The sequence below is a fragment of the Hyperoodon ampullatus genome (assembly GCF_949752795.1).
Source record: "Hyperoodon ampullatus genome assembly, chromosome: 8".
NCBI classification, from domain to species: Eukaryota; Metazoa; Chordata; class Mammalia; order Artiodactyla; family Ziphiidae; genus Hyperoodon; species Hyperoodon ampullatus.
The window spans coordinates 6,787,569-6,804,773 of record NC_136921.1 but is presented as its reverse complement, the minus strand read 5'-3'; the positions used below and the strand labels follow the sequence as shown (position 1 = coordinate 6,804,773).

General features: G+C 49.2%; 1 protein-coding gene across 1 annotated transcript; it reads right to left on the bottom strand.

Annotated features, from left to right (window-relative positions):
• Nucleotides 1-237: 237 nt before the first annotated feature.
• On the bottom strand, nt 238-16,895 carry HJURP (Holliday junction recognition protein; the record flags this gene model as incomplete). Its single annotated transcript, XM_079710282.1, has 9 exons — nt 238-485; nt 1,685-3,279; nt 5,368-5,446; nt 6,909-7,001; nt 8,184-8,248; nt 10,512-10,605; nt 14,010-14,065; nt 16,524-16,590; nt 16,800-16,895. The coding sequence occupies 9 exons, from the start codon at nt 16,893-16,895 to the stop codon at nt 444-446; spliced, it is 2,187 nt and encodes a 728-aa protein (XP_079566408.1). The 3' UTR covers nt 238-443.
• Between the last annotated feature and the right edge of the window lie 310 nt (nt 16,896-17,205).

Genomic DNA, 17,205 nt, shown 5'->3' with positions numbered 1-17,205 from the left:
ACCTCCTATTATGGAAGATACCAAGTCCCATGGGTCTGAATTTAAAAGACTAAGCAGCTGTATTTTCCTTCCAGGATCACTGTATCCAGGGCTTAAACTTAGGTTTCGTAGCAAACGATTTCTCTAAGGATATAGGAAATGTAAAGGAGGATTCTCTGGCCACGTCTAAATGTAACAAAGAAAACACGAGAAAAATCGGCCTATAAAGAATAACATTAAAAATTTTAATTGGTCAACTTTATTCACATAATTTCCAAGAACCCAGAGAGTCATCTCAACGGAACCAATTTCATAGAAATTTGCTTTGAAGGGCAGATAAGCAAAGCAAGTTGTCACATATTCTTGAGAATTTAAAAAAATACATAAAAATCAGAGAGGAAAGAGGGAATACTTCAGAATAACTTGGCAATAGATTTTCAGCTTTGAGGTTTTCTAACACGAAATCACTTTTCTCTTCCATCCTGAAAGATGTGTTGTTCTTTCCTCTAAAAAAAAAAAAAAAAAAAGGATTTCAGTATAATTCCACTACAATTCCCATTGCCTGCCCCCAAAAGCTTAACTGTTGTATTCAACTCCATTGAATATATATAAATATTTGAGTCATTATAGAGAATGCTATGATGCTTAATAAATACCCTACGGAACGTAAAGAAAAAAAAAGTAACAGTAACCCCTCAGGCAGGCAGTGCAAACTGGTGGTTAAGGCCACGGGCTTTCGAATCCTGGCCCAGCCATGCACTGCCTGTGTGGATTCAGCAGTTAAGACTACATTTCCTTATAAGAAGAAGAGCTGGCACTGCCTATTGGACAGAACCTATCTAATCAAAGTGTTCGCATGGGGATTAAGGAAGGAAGGTGTGAAAAAGGGTTAACATGGCCTGGAGCACAGAGGGCACTCAGAGGTTAGCCCTTAAAATTCCTTGCGTTCACAGCTCATGAGGATTCGGTCCCTTTCAAGAAATTTATAATGTTAAGTAGAGAAAGAAAAGAAAATACAGAAAAATGGTTAAGTATGTTTATATTGTAGTTCCAGAGGGAGCCGGCCAAACCAAACTCAGTCAGATCCCATCAGCCAGTGGACAAGTGACATGGACTCGGGATACATCGTTCAATTCCCTGCGTGCAACATGCTGAAATGCATGCTGGGAAAGCTGGCACCCACGTGAGAAAACTTAACCACTCAGGGCGGCTTGCCTCTGGAGAAGATACAATGGTGCATGCAGGGTAAAGCTTCAGCTTAAGGCACCTGCGCAAACTAAACCGTGGCCAAGGTTGGGAGCAGATGGGCTTCAGTGGGGAGGACAGGAGACCGTGGGCCGAGCAGCAGCGTGTGGTCCGGCCCCTCACGTGTGTGGGATGCTGCTGGGGGTTCTCCAAGGGCTGACTCCTGCTCTGTCCCCAGGAGGGATCCAGAAGGGGTCAGAGTCGTCAATTCTAGATCCGTTTTGCCTGCAACAGCTACATTCTGAGTGTGAGGTGAAGAGGCTGGAAGTGACAGTTTGACAAGGATGGGATAGAGTGTCTTAAGGGAAGCTTTTTAGAAACATCCCCTAAATGCACTCCAATAGAAAATGTGTAAAAATGCTGATTTTAGAGGAAGGAAAAGAATTTGGGAAAAAGTTCGGAAAATTAACACCTAAGAATCCTGTTGCAAAACACCCACATTTGACAAACAGAAACGTACCTTCTTCTCTTCCCAGGTGGGCTGTAAAGAGCCAGCCTCTTCCCCAGGCCTCGGGATGGCTCTGCCCACAGGTGAGAAATCCCAGGGTCCAGCCCACCGTCTGTACACCTGAGGGTCTGATAATCGGCGTCGTTTTGTGGGGACTTGATGGCCCCAGCTGGCATCGAGAGCAAAACCTGTAGATGGAGGGGCCCCAATTGTGTTTGAGCCGAGAGGACTTTTAATGCTCTGCTGGGGTGATGATGACAAGTTTGGGGGGCCCTGGGAACCAGAGTCTGGATGGAATTTTCCGAAGAAGTCTTCCTTTTGATACCGAACTCCCACACTTGCTTTATCTGGAGATGCTCTGGTACATGAAGGCACATGCGTCTGCTGAAGCGATTTTTGGCAATACTTTTGATGAAGCTTGTCAAATTTTTCTTTAATGTCATTGTAACGATCCCTGGCATAGCCTGGAGGTTGTACCCTGGGTACTGAAATGGCTTTGTTGAGCGATACTGACTTCCTAAATCCTCCCAAATCATTTCCTTGACAAGCAAGGTCAGAGGTCTGCTCCGAGCGGCCCGGGCTGCATGTGCAGTTGGTCTTTGAAAGTGAAGGGAAGGAATCACTCTTTGGTGGGCAGCTACCCTCTCTGATAGATCTTTTGCCCAGGCTTTCAAAAGCCTCACTCAACCTCTTAGCTTTTGCTCTGCGGAGAGGGCTAGTCGGCCTGTGGGCTTCTACGCCCTGGGGGCTACCAGGGCTTGCTGGACCACCTCTGTACACATCCACAGCCGAGGAGCTGGGAAGGTAAGTCAGGCAGGGCTGCTTCCTAAGATTCGAGCAATATTCCTGATGAAGCTTGTCAAATCTGATTTCGATCTCCCTATAACGATTCCCTCCCTCGCCCGGCGGTACTCTGGGTCTAGAACCTATTTTTACAGGAGAAATCAACCACTTTAATGTCATGAATCTATTTTCCTGATCAAGATGATACACTGCATTGGAGTCTAAGTAAGTCAGTGAAGAATGATGCTTCTGAGGCGTTCTTGGAAACTCCTTCCAATGTGAAGCGAATGCGTGGATCTGGGGTTTGTTTACTTCAAGAAAAGCCCTCCCCAATTTTAAACCCATCTTATGGCCAGAAACATCGAGTATGTTCTCGCGATCTCTTAACACTGCCACGTCCTTCGCAGGTTCGGAGCTAGGTGGACGTCTCTCCTGGGGGCTCCTCCTAGAGCGCCCGCCTCCTCTGCAGCTCGTTCTGTTCATTCTGCTCTTACACCTGTGCCTCCGCTTGGAGCTCCAGTTCTGGCGGATGAACGTCTTGGTGGAGATGACACAGGAGGGCCTCACGCCCAGCAGGCAGCTCATGGAGTGCAGCATGCCCGCGTACAGATCGCTGAGTGTCGCGTTGCAGATGTCCTCAGCCTCAGAGCATCGGCTGCTTGAGAAGCTGCTGCCACCGGTCCCTCCCTGTAAGGAGATACCATCACCCCTCGGCACCAGGGCCAGGCCTGCTGAGCAAGAGCGTGAAGCATCACCCTCTCTGGGCAATGAAGTTGGCTGAAATGGGCCACCGGGGCTCTCTTCAGAGATGTCACCGTAGTATCCTGGAGAAACACACACACAAGGCAAAGGCATGTTAACCATTTAAAACCGACCACACGCAGAGATCAGGGAACCGAAGGCTGGATGGGGACCAGCATGGGTTTTTTTTTTTTAATTATTATTTTTAATTGAGATATAACTGACATATAACATTATGTTAGTTTTAGGAGTATAACATAACATTGTGATTTCTTTTTAAGCAATACGAAAAACAAAAGCAAAAGAAAAATTCACAAATATTTGGGAATAGACTCTTCTCAGAGATTTCTTTCTAGCTACCAAAACAATTTACTCTCCACTGACCTTCCTAAAAGGAGTCTTCCTTCCCTGTGTGATGGTTTAGAAATTGGTTGCCTTGTCAAAGATTAATTAGAAACCAGAAAATAATGACCCTGTTTGCCTACAGGGCTGGGTAGGGAAGGGAGAAGACTCCTGAACACACCTCTTTACACAGCTTTGACTTTTGCATCATGTTAAATGTTTTACATATTAGAAAAATAAAATTAAACCAACAAAGATGGGGATAACTCTAAAACTGAATACAGACAGGGAAAATGACCCTGATTGTATGTCAGACTGACACCAAAAGAGAAAATAGAATCCAAATAACTCTGAACGTGCTCCCTCAGTGGGATATTATCTGAGGATAATATAATGAGGATAATATAATGCTGCTTGGAGATCTGGAACCTTCTTCAGCACATTGTTGAGCAGAGTGGTACCAGGTGCTGTGATCCTGAGGCTACTTTGTGCTGCACGACTGGCCAAATGAGCCTCGTTGTTAAGGAGGAGTCAGCGGGGGCTGGGGGAAAACTCTGGAATCAGGGTGGGGGATGAAGAGCTCCAAACCCCACGGGGACAGGTCGGAGGACGCAGCAGCCAGCACGGAAGGGGCTCCTCCAGGCTTAACGGGTGATGAAAACTGACAACAGATTCTTATGTGAATTAAAAAAAAAAAAAAGTCCATGAGTTCTTACTGATTCTGGAAAAGTTAAATAAAGAAAAAGCATGTTGGGGAGGATAAAGGAAGGGAAAATAAAGAAATGGAAGGGAGACAGCTCAGCCTCCTTTATACAAGAATGCCAACGAATGCAGGCAGGGGGAATGGCAGAACCAGAAAAGGCCTGTGTTCAGCCCCAGCTCAGGCAACAGTCATGGCGAGATGCTAAAAACCATGGGGTGCGTGGGTTCTGGGGAAAAGGCTACCAGGCAACCTCAAGGGGTCATCCACAGATGACTCCAAGGATAAAAGGCACTTCTGCAGTGAGAAATCTGCTGGGGCCTGCCTTAACTGTGCAACCAGACTCAAGTCACCAACAATGGGACAGGCTGACAGGACGTCCTGAGAGGACAAAAACGTCACCTGTGTAGTATTTTTGCCAAAAATATTTAACATAAACTTAACCACATATAAGTCCAAATTGAAGGACATTCTGCAAATCTACTGGAGGCCAGGACTATTCAAGAAAGTCAGTGATGGCAAAGATGATGATGGTGACAACGGCAAGGCCGAGGGGCCCTTCTGGACTGAAGGAGACAGTCAGCACGACAGGTGGTGCCCCAGTGGGTCCTGAGCTGGTTAAACAAACCAAAAAGGCTGCAAAGGGCAACGATGGGATGACTGGGTAAAACCGTATTGTGTCACTGTGACATTTCAACGTGTGCCAAGTTTAATGTGGTTCTGAGGGGACTCAGCCTGTTCTTCGGAGACACTGAAGCATTTAGGGATGGTATATACATGAACGCAAATACGTATACACACGTGTACGTACGTGCGTGTATGTCAGGAGTGATAGAGCAAACGTGACAAAATGTGAATTGCTAAACGTAGGTAAAGGATGTTTATTGTATGAGTCCTACATTTCTGGAGATTCAAAAATTTTCAAAATGCTAAGTTGGGATAAAGAGCTAATTAGCAATTAGCATGCGAGTCCCAGAAGGAAAGAGCACTTTGTTTCTTAACACGTAATAGTTTACCTATGACGTGCACGTGTCTCTCACAGTTCATGGTGATGAAACACGCCCAGCTCAGGGCGCCGTGGCTCTACCACAAGTGAATGGTCTGTGCAAAGTTTCTATGTCACACTCACCTTGGGCAGGCCTGGCGGGCGAGGCCAATGAAGGGACCAGGGTCACATGGGTGTCCTTTCCCTCTCGGTAACTGGCACACTGAAATCAAAGCAGATGACTTTAACAAAAGAGTTGTCAGGTGTCAGCTTGGGCTTCCTGCCCCAACTGCTCTCCCAACCACAGACGGCGCATCCATTTGCGGCTGCAGTGGCGACACGCACGACCGTGATGACAGACAGCGGCCGGCTGGGCCTCCAGCAGTGGTGGGAAGAGCTGTCTTAGCAAGATCCAGGAGCTCTGCCCCCATGGCCTCCAGGTACCGCCCCCTGCCCCCCAAGGGCCACCACTGCCCCACGTCTGCTAGAATCTCTCTCGGGAGGTCTGGCGGCTTTTCCTCCTCCACCGTTATCCTCTGACAGCAAGGACAGCCGGTCCAGGTGGACAGAGGGAAGGAGAACCCGTCGCTGGGACAACGGAGCTGGTCCCGGCCCTGGCCTCCTTCCCTGACCGGCAGGGCGACCAAAAGGCCATGCTTGCTGCTTCCAGACAAAGGAAAAAGGCATTTCCCGTACCTCCACTCATTCAGATACAGGCTTCTCACTATCAGCAGCAGCATAAGGAAATATCCACGCTCCTGTTAAGTTGGCTGCCTCTGAGATGAATTATTTATTCTAGAACACATACTTCCTAGTTATTTGGTATTAAAATGTCCTTTGGGGGCTTCCCTGGTGGCGCAGTGGTTGAGAATCTGCCTGCCAATGCAAAGGACACAGGTTCGAGCCCTGGTCTGGGAGGATCCCACGTGCCACGGGGCAACTGGGCCCGTGAGCCACAACTACTGAGCCTGCGCGTCTAGAGCCTGTGCTCCGCAACAAGAGAGGCCCGTGCATCGCGATGAAGAGTGGCCCCCGCTCGCCGCAACTAGAGAAAGCCCTCGCACAGAAACGAAGACCCAACACAGCCAAAAAAAAAAAAAAAATGTCCTTTGTTTTAGGAGATGAGACTGACAGAACTTAGAAAACTAGAGTTGGCATCCTTGCGTGAACTCCACCTTTAGCCTTTTGCTCTCCTTCAGGCAAAGCTCCAGGAAACTGGCTGCCGTGGAAGGTGGAGGGCACCAGGCCTGGGAGAGGGGCTGGTGAGCTGCCCACCTCCCACGGGGTCCACCGCAGCCCCCAATCTTGCCAACATCACGGCCGAAGCAGGCAGAACAGGCACCCTGTGGCCCGTGGCAGCCCCGGTCACGACAGGGAAGGAGGGAGGTGGGTGCTACAGCTTCCCTAATTATGCGGCTTAAAAGCCCTCTACCTGAGGGTGGGGGCCCTACTAGATCCTGTGAGCTGCCCAGAGCACAGCGGGCAGCCGATCCCGCTGCCCGAGGGTCCCAGAGTGTTTACTCAGGAAGAGCGGGAACTGGGGAGCCTGTGAGCGAAACGGTTTGGAAACAGCCATTGAAATGCTCTTTGCAGGCTCTGTAGCGAGTGAACAAGATGAGATGACACCTCAGTGTGTCTCTAGTTCATGGTTTACTTATATGAAGACACACCCTAGGAAACATTACCTCCAAAGATCCTTCATCCTGCAGCAGGATATCCACTTGTGTCAAGTACTTCCTCCTTAGCTCATTTTTCAATGGGCTCCAGGGCACTGCAGGCTGACACCAAAGAGAAGTCAGTATTCGTAAGAGCTACTGGGTTCGGCCGAGCTCTGGGATCCTGGGACACACTGGCAACCTCGTTAGTGTACATGTCTTTAAATGAAGTTCCTCGAAGTCACTTCTTCACCTCCTGCTGTTAGCAGCACAAAGTGGTCCAGCCCCCTCTGAAAATCTACCTGACCCTGGAATCCGACTTTAGGGAACTGACCCAATGGTAACAATCCGAAAGAAAATAGAAAGACAAAACATACCAGTTTGGAGAAGTTTATGACAATATTACTAGAACAAGAGAAAAAAAGAAACAATATTCTTCGGCGAGTTTAGGACACAACTACTGGAATTGACCCCAGTTGGTATGTTTATAAGAAAAGAAGTTCAGTGTCCAACTCAGGGGGCAGGAACCCTTGCCTTTCCTATCCCTCACCTGCCATACATTGGCAATAGGGGGCCTCAGCCTCCACTGTGCACCCCGGTGGGGCTTAGGGCCTGCGGCTGCAGGCTGGGGGGGTCACAGGAACACACCGGGGAACGGCCGACACCTTGGCCCTTTACCGTCAGGGCCGCCTGCTCTTCACTGCCACCCCGACACAATACCTCACAACGCACCCCTTTCCTCCCCCAGGGCCACTACCTAATTCTAGGTAGACACTACCAGTCACACACGGGTGTGCGGGCAAACCTCTGCACAAAAGTAGTGCTTTTAGAGGAAAACCACATGCCGGCTATTCTGGCATCTGACCCAGGGGTCAGGTCAGAGGCTCGGGTGGATTCTGTCCTGTGTGTTCCCGTCCATCCCGAGGGCTGACCTGGAAACGCTCCCCAGAGCACCTCCCTTATGACACCGTCTCTATGGGGAAAGACCGACTCAGGACCCAACTTTCTACACTGTGAGGTCGGTCAAGGCCCAGGGCACACCGGGATTGTTCTATTTGCAGAGGGAACATCACCCAACATTTACGTAAGTTCAGCAAATCAGGCTTGAACTGGGACAGTACGTGCTGAATGGAGAAGGGGTGACTTGCTGCCTTAGGGGATCTGAACGTGGGGACAGAGACCTGAGGGGTGATGTCAGCAGAGAGCGAGCCTCAGAAGGGGACTTACAGGAAGATGCAGGTCATGAGAACGTGTGCTTGTCCCCAAGCCTCAACTCTGTCCCTCATTACAAAAGACAGGCCTTACCATCAAGTTACCAGCAACCACATCTTCCTGGAATAAAGTTGTCTCAGTGTCACTGCTTACTGAATCTGAAAGCAAAGGAAATTTCCATCAGAATTTTTAAAGAAAGCTTGCATTTTTCTCTCGAGGATAGTTTTTCCATTGCTTGAGTACACCTTATACTGAAAACTCCTATTGCCCCCTTTAATAGGGACGTGGCCATCTGTCGCCATGCAGAGAAACCATCAGAACAGGAACATGCCCAGAGTCGGGGGAGACGTGGGCAAGCAACTTTTGTATCACCTCTGGCTCTTTCCATGGCCTCTGATCCTGGAAGCTGAGTCCCTCTAGGCCAGCACTGTCCAATAGAACCTTCTGTGATGGCGGAAGGTCCCCCAGCTGCTGTCCAGGATGTCAGCCACTAGCCACACGTGGCTGTTGAACACGTGGAATGTGGGTAGGGAGGCTAGGGACCTGAATTTGAAACTTCACTTAATTTTCAATGAATTTGAATAGTCACAGGTGACTGGTGGTTACCACACTGGACAGTTCAGCTCAAGAAGAACTATTTTTACTGATTTCAAGCAGTGCAGGAAATTCACGGACCCAAGGCTTTATGGAGTTAAAATTTGGATTGATACCGGTAAACAAATAACACCCATGAGTAAATATCTCCATCTAGTTCTTTCTAGTTCTGATCTGAAAGACCACCGGTTTCCCCTTTAGGACTCAACCCATATTTCTGACTGCCCAGTGCGGGCAAGGGCCTGGACAGGGTGGACAAAGGCTGCAGAAAGGCCAGTCCCACAGGACATGGGTGTTCAAGAACAATTACAAAGTCTGTAATTACTCAGCTGTTTAGCTGCCACAAGGGGAAGAGCCAGGTGTGGAGAACACAGGTAAAAAAAGTGGGAGTCTGCTCTGATCTGGGGACCAGGGGGCTTCCAGGGGGCAGCGAAAAGACAGTGGGCAGGTCAGGTATGGTCTGAATTCTTTTCACTCTCAGAGGAATGGGCAGCCATTGCAGTGCTTTGAACAGAGAAGCCACGTGACCAGATTCGCACGTTTAAAGGTGTCAGCGGGGTGGAGGCCAGGTGGAGACAGGAGCTGGCACCGTGGAGGCATGGGGTAGAGGGGCAAGAGAGACGGTGGTGGCAAAGGCACGGGACAGCGCAGTCTCAGACATGAGGAAGAGGGAGGGGCTGAGGCCAAGAGGGTGCTGGGTTTCTGGCTCATTCTACAGGGAAGACGGTGGTGGCCTTGTCCTGAGGACAGGTCTGGTGGGTTGGCTTTTTGAGCTGAGATATGCAGAGTACAGACAAAGAGTTCAAGGAGAGAGGCCGCTGGCAATAAACACATCCAGAGGGGGTCTGGGCAGGGGATTCCACTGGAGTGAGGGTCAAAGATGCCCAACTCTCGGGAAAGGGCACCAGCGAAGGTGGGAGGTGGGACGATAGAGGGGCTGAGGGGAGGAAGAAAGCCCGGGGGGCTCAGGGGCACTGAGGCCACGGCCAGACTTTCCAGAAGCTTTGAATGCTACTGAGAGGACAACAGGATAACAATCAAAGAATGCCAACCGGATTCAGCCACGGGGCTGCCGGGAGCCTCACCACAAGGTGTGCTTTTGAGCCGGAGCCAGAAGCCAGAAGGGGCCCAGCTGAGGTGTGCACGGGGCCAAGAACACCAGAGGTGGTGAAATGGACCACTGTTACAGACTGGGTTGTGAAGGGAAGGTGAACACGGGGAGGCAGCTAGAAAGGGGCCCGAGACGGGAGATATGAATTCTGTTCTGTGTGTTCAAGGTGAGAGCTGATGGGATATACCCAGGGTAGAGGGAGAGGCTGGGACAGAAAGAAAGAAAGATGATGGGTGGATTTCTAAGAAAACAGACTGGGCCAGCGGCTTAGCAGCACGGCTAGCCTGAGGAAGGGAAAGGAGGCCCCACGGGAACAGGAAGCAGGAGAAAGGACGCCTGCAGGGCGCGTAGGAGTTAGTGGTCCATGACACCAGCCCGCAAGGGCACATCAAAGTCTTACTGTTAATAAATTCTTGAGATTAACCTTTTTTTTTTTTTTTGGCAAAAGGTCAAAACAAAACAAAATGTGTGGGTGGGGGGTGAGGGCTTTATTATTCTAGAATATTCGAGTACCGTTTATGTGTCAGGTACCACAATGTAACTGTGAGCGAGACAGCTCCTTAGAAGAGCTTAGAAAGAAGTAACAGGGCACTTTCAAATGTTTTAGTTTTTAAAATACACCTTGGAAAAAGTCAGAGTGAGGGATCTAGACTTGAAATGTTCTGACAAAAACCCACGTCCCTCCGGACCTGGCTTTCTAGTGCCAGGACACTCACCCTCAACTTGTGTGCAGGGCAAGGGAAGCTCGTGACCTCCAGCTGGGACTCGCGTGGGTCCATCTGTCCTGTCGTCCGTCTTCACCGGGGAGCCCTTGAAGTCGATAAGATACGCTTGATTCGGTCATAACACATTTCAAAGCCACTGTCAAGTAACACACCGACAATCCTTCCTCTTCCTTTAGTGTATGAGAGAACAGGAAGTTTCCTGGGGCTTCTCTTCTAGAATATTACGGTACAAAAGGCCTCAAAACTCCTAGGAGATAGACAAGCTTTCCCTTGGAAAAAGAACACAGCTTTCTTCCTCTGGCCATGCCAAGGGCTGCTGCCTCAGAAACCACTTGGATGGTAAGTGATGGAGCAGGGAAAGCGGGGAAACAGGGGCACGAGTGGACAGGCCCAGAAGGCCCTGGCCTGGAGGCAAGCACAGGGCCAAGGCCAAAACAGAACAAGAACAAAACAGAACACAACTGTCACCAGATCCTCAGGTAGAATCTGGAAATTCAAGAGGCCCCTGGGGGACTTTCTGTGACTTTTTTATCTTAACAGTGAGTTTATCTCCATGTCATGAGACCTACAATTCCTTTAAAAGCCTCAGCATGTGGTGGGACCCTGGCATGGGGAGCCACTTTCAACCTGAGCTCTGGCCATGGGGTGGTCAGCTGTCCTGACCGGGACTCAGCCTGCAGGGCATTCAGTGGGCCGCCCCCGAGGAGGCCATACTTCCCTCTCTAGAGCCTCATCTACACAACTGGCCTCTCTAACAACCATAACGAATGCCATGGATGGGCTCTCATTAGGGAAATTGGAGAATTCAAGATGCCAGATGGGCTAAAATATTTTTAGGACTACCCCAGCCCTGCAAGAACAGGAGTGAGAACGTGGTGAGGCCTGTCCCTTTCGGGGCAGCGCCCAGGCAGCATCTCCTAGGTGTCTGTGAATCCTGCCTGGGGGATGTCACCACCTTTGCCTTGGGTGAGCTGGGATAGGGCAGAGTGTCCCGAGGCATCACAGAACTTGGCCTGAGAATCGTGGGGAAGCAGCCAGTCGGCACCAGCGTCTAACTACGGGCAGCTCTGGGGTCGGAAAGAGAACCCAGGCCATGTGATAGGACAAACCCTTGAGTCAATGCACAGTGCACGGGGCCTACTGCCTCCACAGCCCCAGGACAGGCAGCAGGTGGTGACTTGAGTGAGGCAGTAGACCTCTGAGTTGTCATCACAGACCATGCCCAGTTTTCTAATCCCAGGAAAGGGGCTTAAAATTCCGTAGATTCCAGGGAGGGCTCCTCCTAGTTTTAAGTAAAAACATTAAATAAATGTCCGGATGAGAACACTTTGCCACCAAGACCATTCAAGCACTGGCTGATCAGTGGGTACCATCATTATGTATAATTTAAAGAATGCATATCCTTTGACATAATGATCCCACTTCTTGGCATTTACTGAATAGGGGTGACAGCACTGGGAAGAGATAAGAATGGTTCTCTGTCTCTGTATATAACAGGGGTCTTATAAATAAAGTTTTATTGGAACATTGCTGTACCTGTCTGTTCACCTATTGTCCTTGGCTGCTTTCCCCTTACGATGCAGAGCTGAGTGGCTGCAGCAGAGACCACATGGGCAGCAAAGCCTAAAATATCTACCATCTAGACCGGCGGTCCCCAACCTTTTTGGCACCAGGGACCGGTTTCGTGGAAGACAATTTTTCCATGGACCGGGCCGGGAGGGTTGGGGGGTGGGGGTGGGGGGATGGTTTGGGGATGGTTCAAGTGTATTACATTTATCGTGCACTTTATTTCTATTATTGCATTGCAATATACAATGAAATCATTCTACAACTCACCATAATGCAGAATCAGTGGGAGCCCTGAGCTTGTTTTCCTGCAGCTAGATGGTCCCATCTGGGGGTGATGGGAGACAGTGGCACTCGAAGTGTGTGGCTTACGCCCAGTCTGCTCCGTAAGATGCAGCTTAACTGTCACTTGTCACTCCCTGATAGGGCTTTGATATGAGTCTGCAAGCAACTGATTTATTATGGTCTCTGTGCCGTCAAACCTCTCTGCTAATGACAATCTGTATTTGCAGCCGCTCCCCGGCGGTCGCATCACCGCCTCGGCTCCACCTCAGATCATCAGGCATTAGATTCTCATGAGGAGCGCGCAGCCTAGATCCCTCGCATGTGCAGTTCCCAGTAGGGTTTGCGCTCCTGAGAATCTAATGCTGCCACTGATCTGACAGAAGGCAGAGCTCAGGCAGTAATGCAAGCGATGGGGAACGGCTGTAAATACAGATGAAGCTTCGCTCGCTGGCCTGCCGCTCACCCCCTGCTGTGCGGCCGGTACCGGTCCATGGCCCAGGGGTTGGGGACCCCTGATCTAGACTTTTGCAGGAAAAGAGTGCTGATCCTGACTTATAATAAAGGAAAGTGAAAATAGCTAAATGACTGTCAGTAAGAGAGCAGGTTTTTTTAAAAAAGGAGATTGAATTATACAACAGATGACAGAGGAGTTTTCACAATATGTACTAAGTGGAAAAAAGAGGGTAAAAAAAAGTGTATTTAAAAGAAAAAAGGGGATAAAGAAATGTGTATTTATAAATACATACACAGGAGTCACAGTATACTAAAATATTATTATTATTAGTGACTATCTCTTATCTCTGTGTATACGAGTCAGGTTACTTTTCAGTAGTTATATGTATTTCTAACATTTCTATGACTAAATGTATTATGTGTTAAAATAACCAATCAGGAGGAAATTTGATTTCAGATTTGCTGTTAATTGCTATGTAACCCTAATACTGATGTTTTCATTCTTGGGCACTGGCTCCCCAACTGGCCACAAGGAAGCACCACATGGTGAGAAGTGGTGATTAAGAGGATACCAGACATCCTTACAAAAGTCACTGCCACAAGAAAACAAGACACCCTGGGCCTCACAGTAGGAAGGCCCCTCCCATGAAGGTAACAGATCACATAGCTGCTGTGTCCATGGATAAACTCGGGAAAAACACACCTGGGTTTTAAAAGGTAGTGAACGGCACAGGGCACCCTCCCCCTAATCTCTTGCTCCTTTCAGAAGAGGGAAAGATGCCTTTTTCCTTCCAGGAAGGACCTGGATTTGGTCTTTCCTGTAAGGACCCGACAAAGCAAGCTGGTAGCTGTGGCTGAAGCTGGAGATGGGGGAGGTCTATCCAGCTGGCTCCACCTTACAGGTGGGCTCCAGTTGTCAGAACCCCTTGGTCCATGGCAGGGGAAACATAGGGGGATGCAAGGGGCATAAGCATCACAAGCTCCTACCTGCACTTGACAAGCAACAGAAGACATGCATCTCAGTAAATCCTTACACACAAGAAAATAGGGCAGTTAGGGTGAGAAAACTGTGGAAGGACACCCTGCAGTGGCCCCTGGGCACAGTTCCAGCTCAGCTCCACCTTTATTCACATCAACCTTCCTCCACGGCAAGGCATGTTGGCAATAAAATTTGACATTGAATACCTGGATTTGTCCTGGATTTCTTTCCTTTATTAATCTTCCTCCCCAAATTCGCAATCCTTAAGAAAAGAAATAAAAATGACTGCTTAAGTAATCATGAATACTGCGTTTCTGTTCAATCTGAATTCAAAGAAAACCAAAGTGACAGGCAACAGAAAGATCTAACATAACCAAGACATAACCAAGCCATATTCCTGATATTCTGTTGTTTCTCATCTTTGTGAGGTTGAAGGTTTTTCAAAAATGAACACTAGACAAAAATCTGTCATTAACGAAAATCTCTCCTACCTAGTAGGCAGCAAGCAGCTCACTGAATCCAGCATTAAGCCACAAATTAACAATGAACATATGAACATATGTATGCCAAGTACTGTCCTCAAAATACATACACTGAGTGTAATCCATATACTACAGAGAGAGAGATCACTTTTCAAGGGCAACCTCTTTACCCCATGTACCATGCAAGTGCTTTCTCAGGACAATGTACACGTTACAGAGCAAGCCCTCGGCACAGGGGGTAAACACTGAGTTTTGGAGTCCTGCACTTACTAGCTAGCAGGATCTGGGCGAGATACTCAATCTCTCCCTAAACCTCCGTTGGCTCCCAGGTAAATTCAAATTAATAAAGAAGGAATGGTTGGGTTGTGAGGCTTGAGATGGCTGCTGCTGATGGTAACAGCAGCAATAATTACACGGTGCTTACTCTTCCAGGCTCCAGTCTATCCCTTTCCAAGTACGCCTCATTTACAACTCACTGACATATAACTCGTATGGTACCCTTAGTTCCTTTTGGATAGATATTCACCAAGTTCACTGTACAGATGGGGACAGAGGCAAAAGAAGAAGGTGAAATAACCAGCCCAGGCCACTTGCCCATGTGGTGAGGTCAGGCTGTGAACCCAGGGGAGTGACTCTCTGGGGTCCTGACCACTGAGCTGTGTGGCCTTTCCAGAACAGAGTGAGGCTTGAACAGAGGCGCTTGGGGTTAAACCAAAGCTTTGCCACTTTGGCTAAGTGACACAGGCAAGTTCCTTAACTTCTCTCTGCTGTATCCTCTGCTATGAAACACTGATGATTCTAACAATGCCCACCTCTCAGGGTGCTGAGAAACCTGAGACTCTTAGAAGCACAGGCATATGCTTAGCTGTCAACATGTGAATGACTATTACTCACCTGCTGTCTTCACCATAATCAGTGTGATTGTTAGTTCCAATCTACCCCCTATGGTTTTGCCTTAAATTGCAGGAATTCACCCTGTAAGAGTGGTCAGCTAGCATGTAATCAAAAAGGCCACTCCCTAACTAAGTGCCTCTCCAGGGGAAGCTACAGGTCTAGGGAGCTGCGCTCCCATCGGCTAGAAATTTGTTAGAACACAGACCCACCGAATCCACATCCAGCATTGCTGTCAGTGGCCCCAGGAATCTGTTTCAACAAGCTCTCCAGGAGGTCTTCCACATGCTACAGTGTTGGATGCTTCGACTACTGTTCTCATCAAACTGGAGTCTGAAATGAGTTTTCACTGGTGAAATTAGTGATGTTCAAGATATGTGAACTGACCAAAACATTCCAGACACTGCCCATGCTTGCATGAACAGGCCATGAGAACACTGTGAAGCCCGTTGACAGCACCCTTAGGAATGATTTCTACACACTCCTGAGTCCTGCATTCAGGTTAGACTTGTCACCACCTGACAGAGGCCAGAGTAACAGAAACCTACTACTGGAATACCTTAGCTTCTGCCTGAATAAATTTTTCACCCAGGGTATGGCTAGGCCAGCTGAAAAAGCAGAGCTAGGATTTCATTTAATTACAAACTGTTTTGTGTCTGTCTGTCCGGTGCACAGCAGAACCGGGTCTGAGATTCATTTTCATTAGTAGGTAATACTGAGTTGGAATGAGGCTGAATGGCAGGCACTGACCTCACCCAGTGCAAACTTTCTCCAGCTATTTACCAAAGAGAATCCATGAGATTTAAGTCAGTTTGCAGCATCAACCATTAAACAGAATGGGTCCTTCTCCTTAGATTCAGGTCAAATTCCAAAGTACTCAGAACCTCAAATCAAACAGGTCAAATAACAGTCAATACTGTTACTAGTGCCAGGCACTGTTCCAAGAGCTTCATCTTCTGTAACTGTCACAATCTCCACGCCAAGTAAATATTATTGTCATCATCTTTCCATTTTACAGGTGAAGAAACTGAGTCACAGCCTGGCTAAAGCAATGGGCCCAAGCTGACATGGCTATTAAACAGCCAGCGAGGATGCCAACCCAGGCGGGGGCATTTTTAATGAGGGTGCATCTATGTGCCATCAGAATTCTGTCTTAATAAGTAATTCTGTTGGAAATAAGTAACTTAAGTAATTTATAGGTTCAAGGGAACTAGTGACGGTTTAGTACCTACTAGGTGAACAAGGTTTACTTTCAAGAGAGCAGGGACAGCATCTCAAACTCTAGTAGGACACTATTCTAGTTACACTCTTAACCGTAAATATTCAGAAAGGGGGGCTGACTCGTACCCTGGGGCGTCTCGTAGGTCAGCGTGGACATCTGCACCACCGGGGAGTCCTCGAAGGGATGGTTGTACTGCGGGAGAGGAAGGGGCATCCCGTCAGATCGGAGGGCCGAGGGGAACCCCTGACCCGGGCTGAGAAGGCGCCAGCGCGAGGCTGCAAGTCTCAGGGGTCCCGAACCCCCGTCTCTGCCCCCCAGTCCCCAACCCTGCCTCCTCCTCCCTCCCCTACTCCTTCCTCTTCCGTCCCGCTCCCCCTCCCCTCCAGCGGGGGGAGCCGCACCTTCTCTATCAGCTGCTGCATGCGCCTCTGGAAGCGGCGGCGGCTGTCCCTGAGCTTCCGCAGCAGCTCATCGTCTCCCAGGACCTCGCCCTCCATGGCGCGCAAAGAGCCAAGTGCCTACTTCGGCGGGAAGCCGAACAGGGGACCGCTCCCCGCGCCGCGGTTCAAATAGCGACTCCCGCCCTTCCGGCCCGCCCCTCCGGTTTTCCATTGGCTGTCTCGGAAAGGCAGGGCGCTGATTGGGCCTTTCAAACAGGTTGGCGCAGCTTTCTCCCAGCCAATCCGTGCCCGAGTTTCTGGCCCCGCCCTGCCCGGGGCGCGCGCACGGAACGGAAAGGGGAGGCGGGGATCCGCCGCCTAACGCTGGGAGGTCAATGGCGTGACCTTCCGTGCGCGCGTCCTGTGC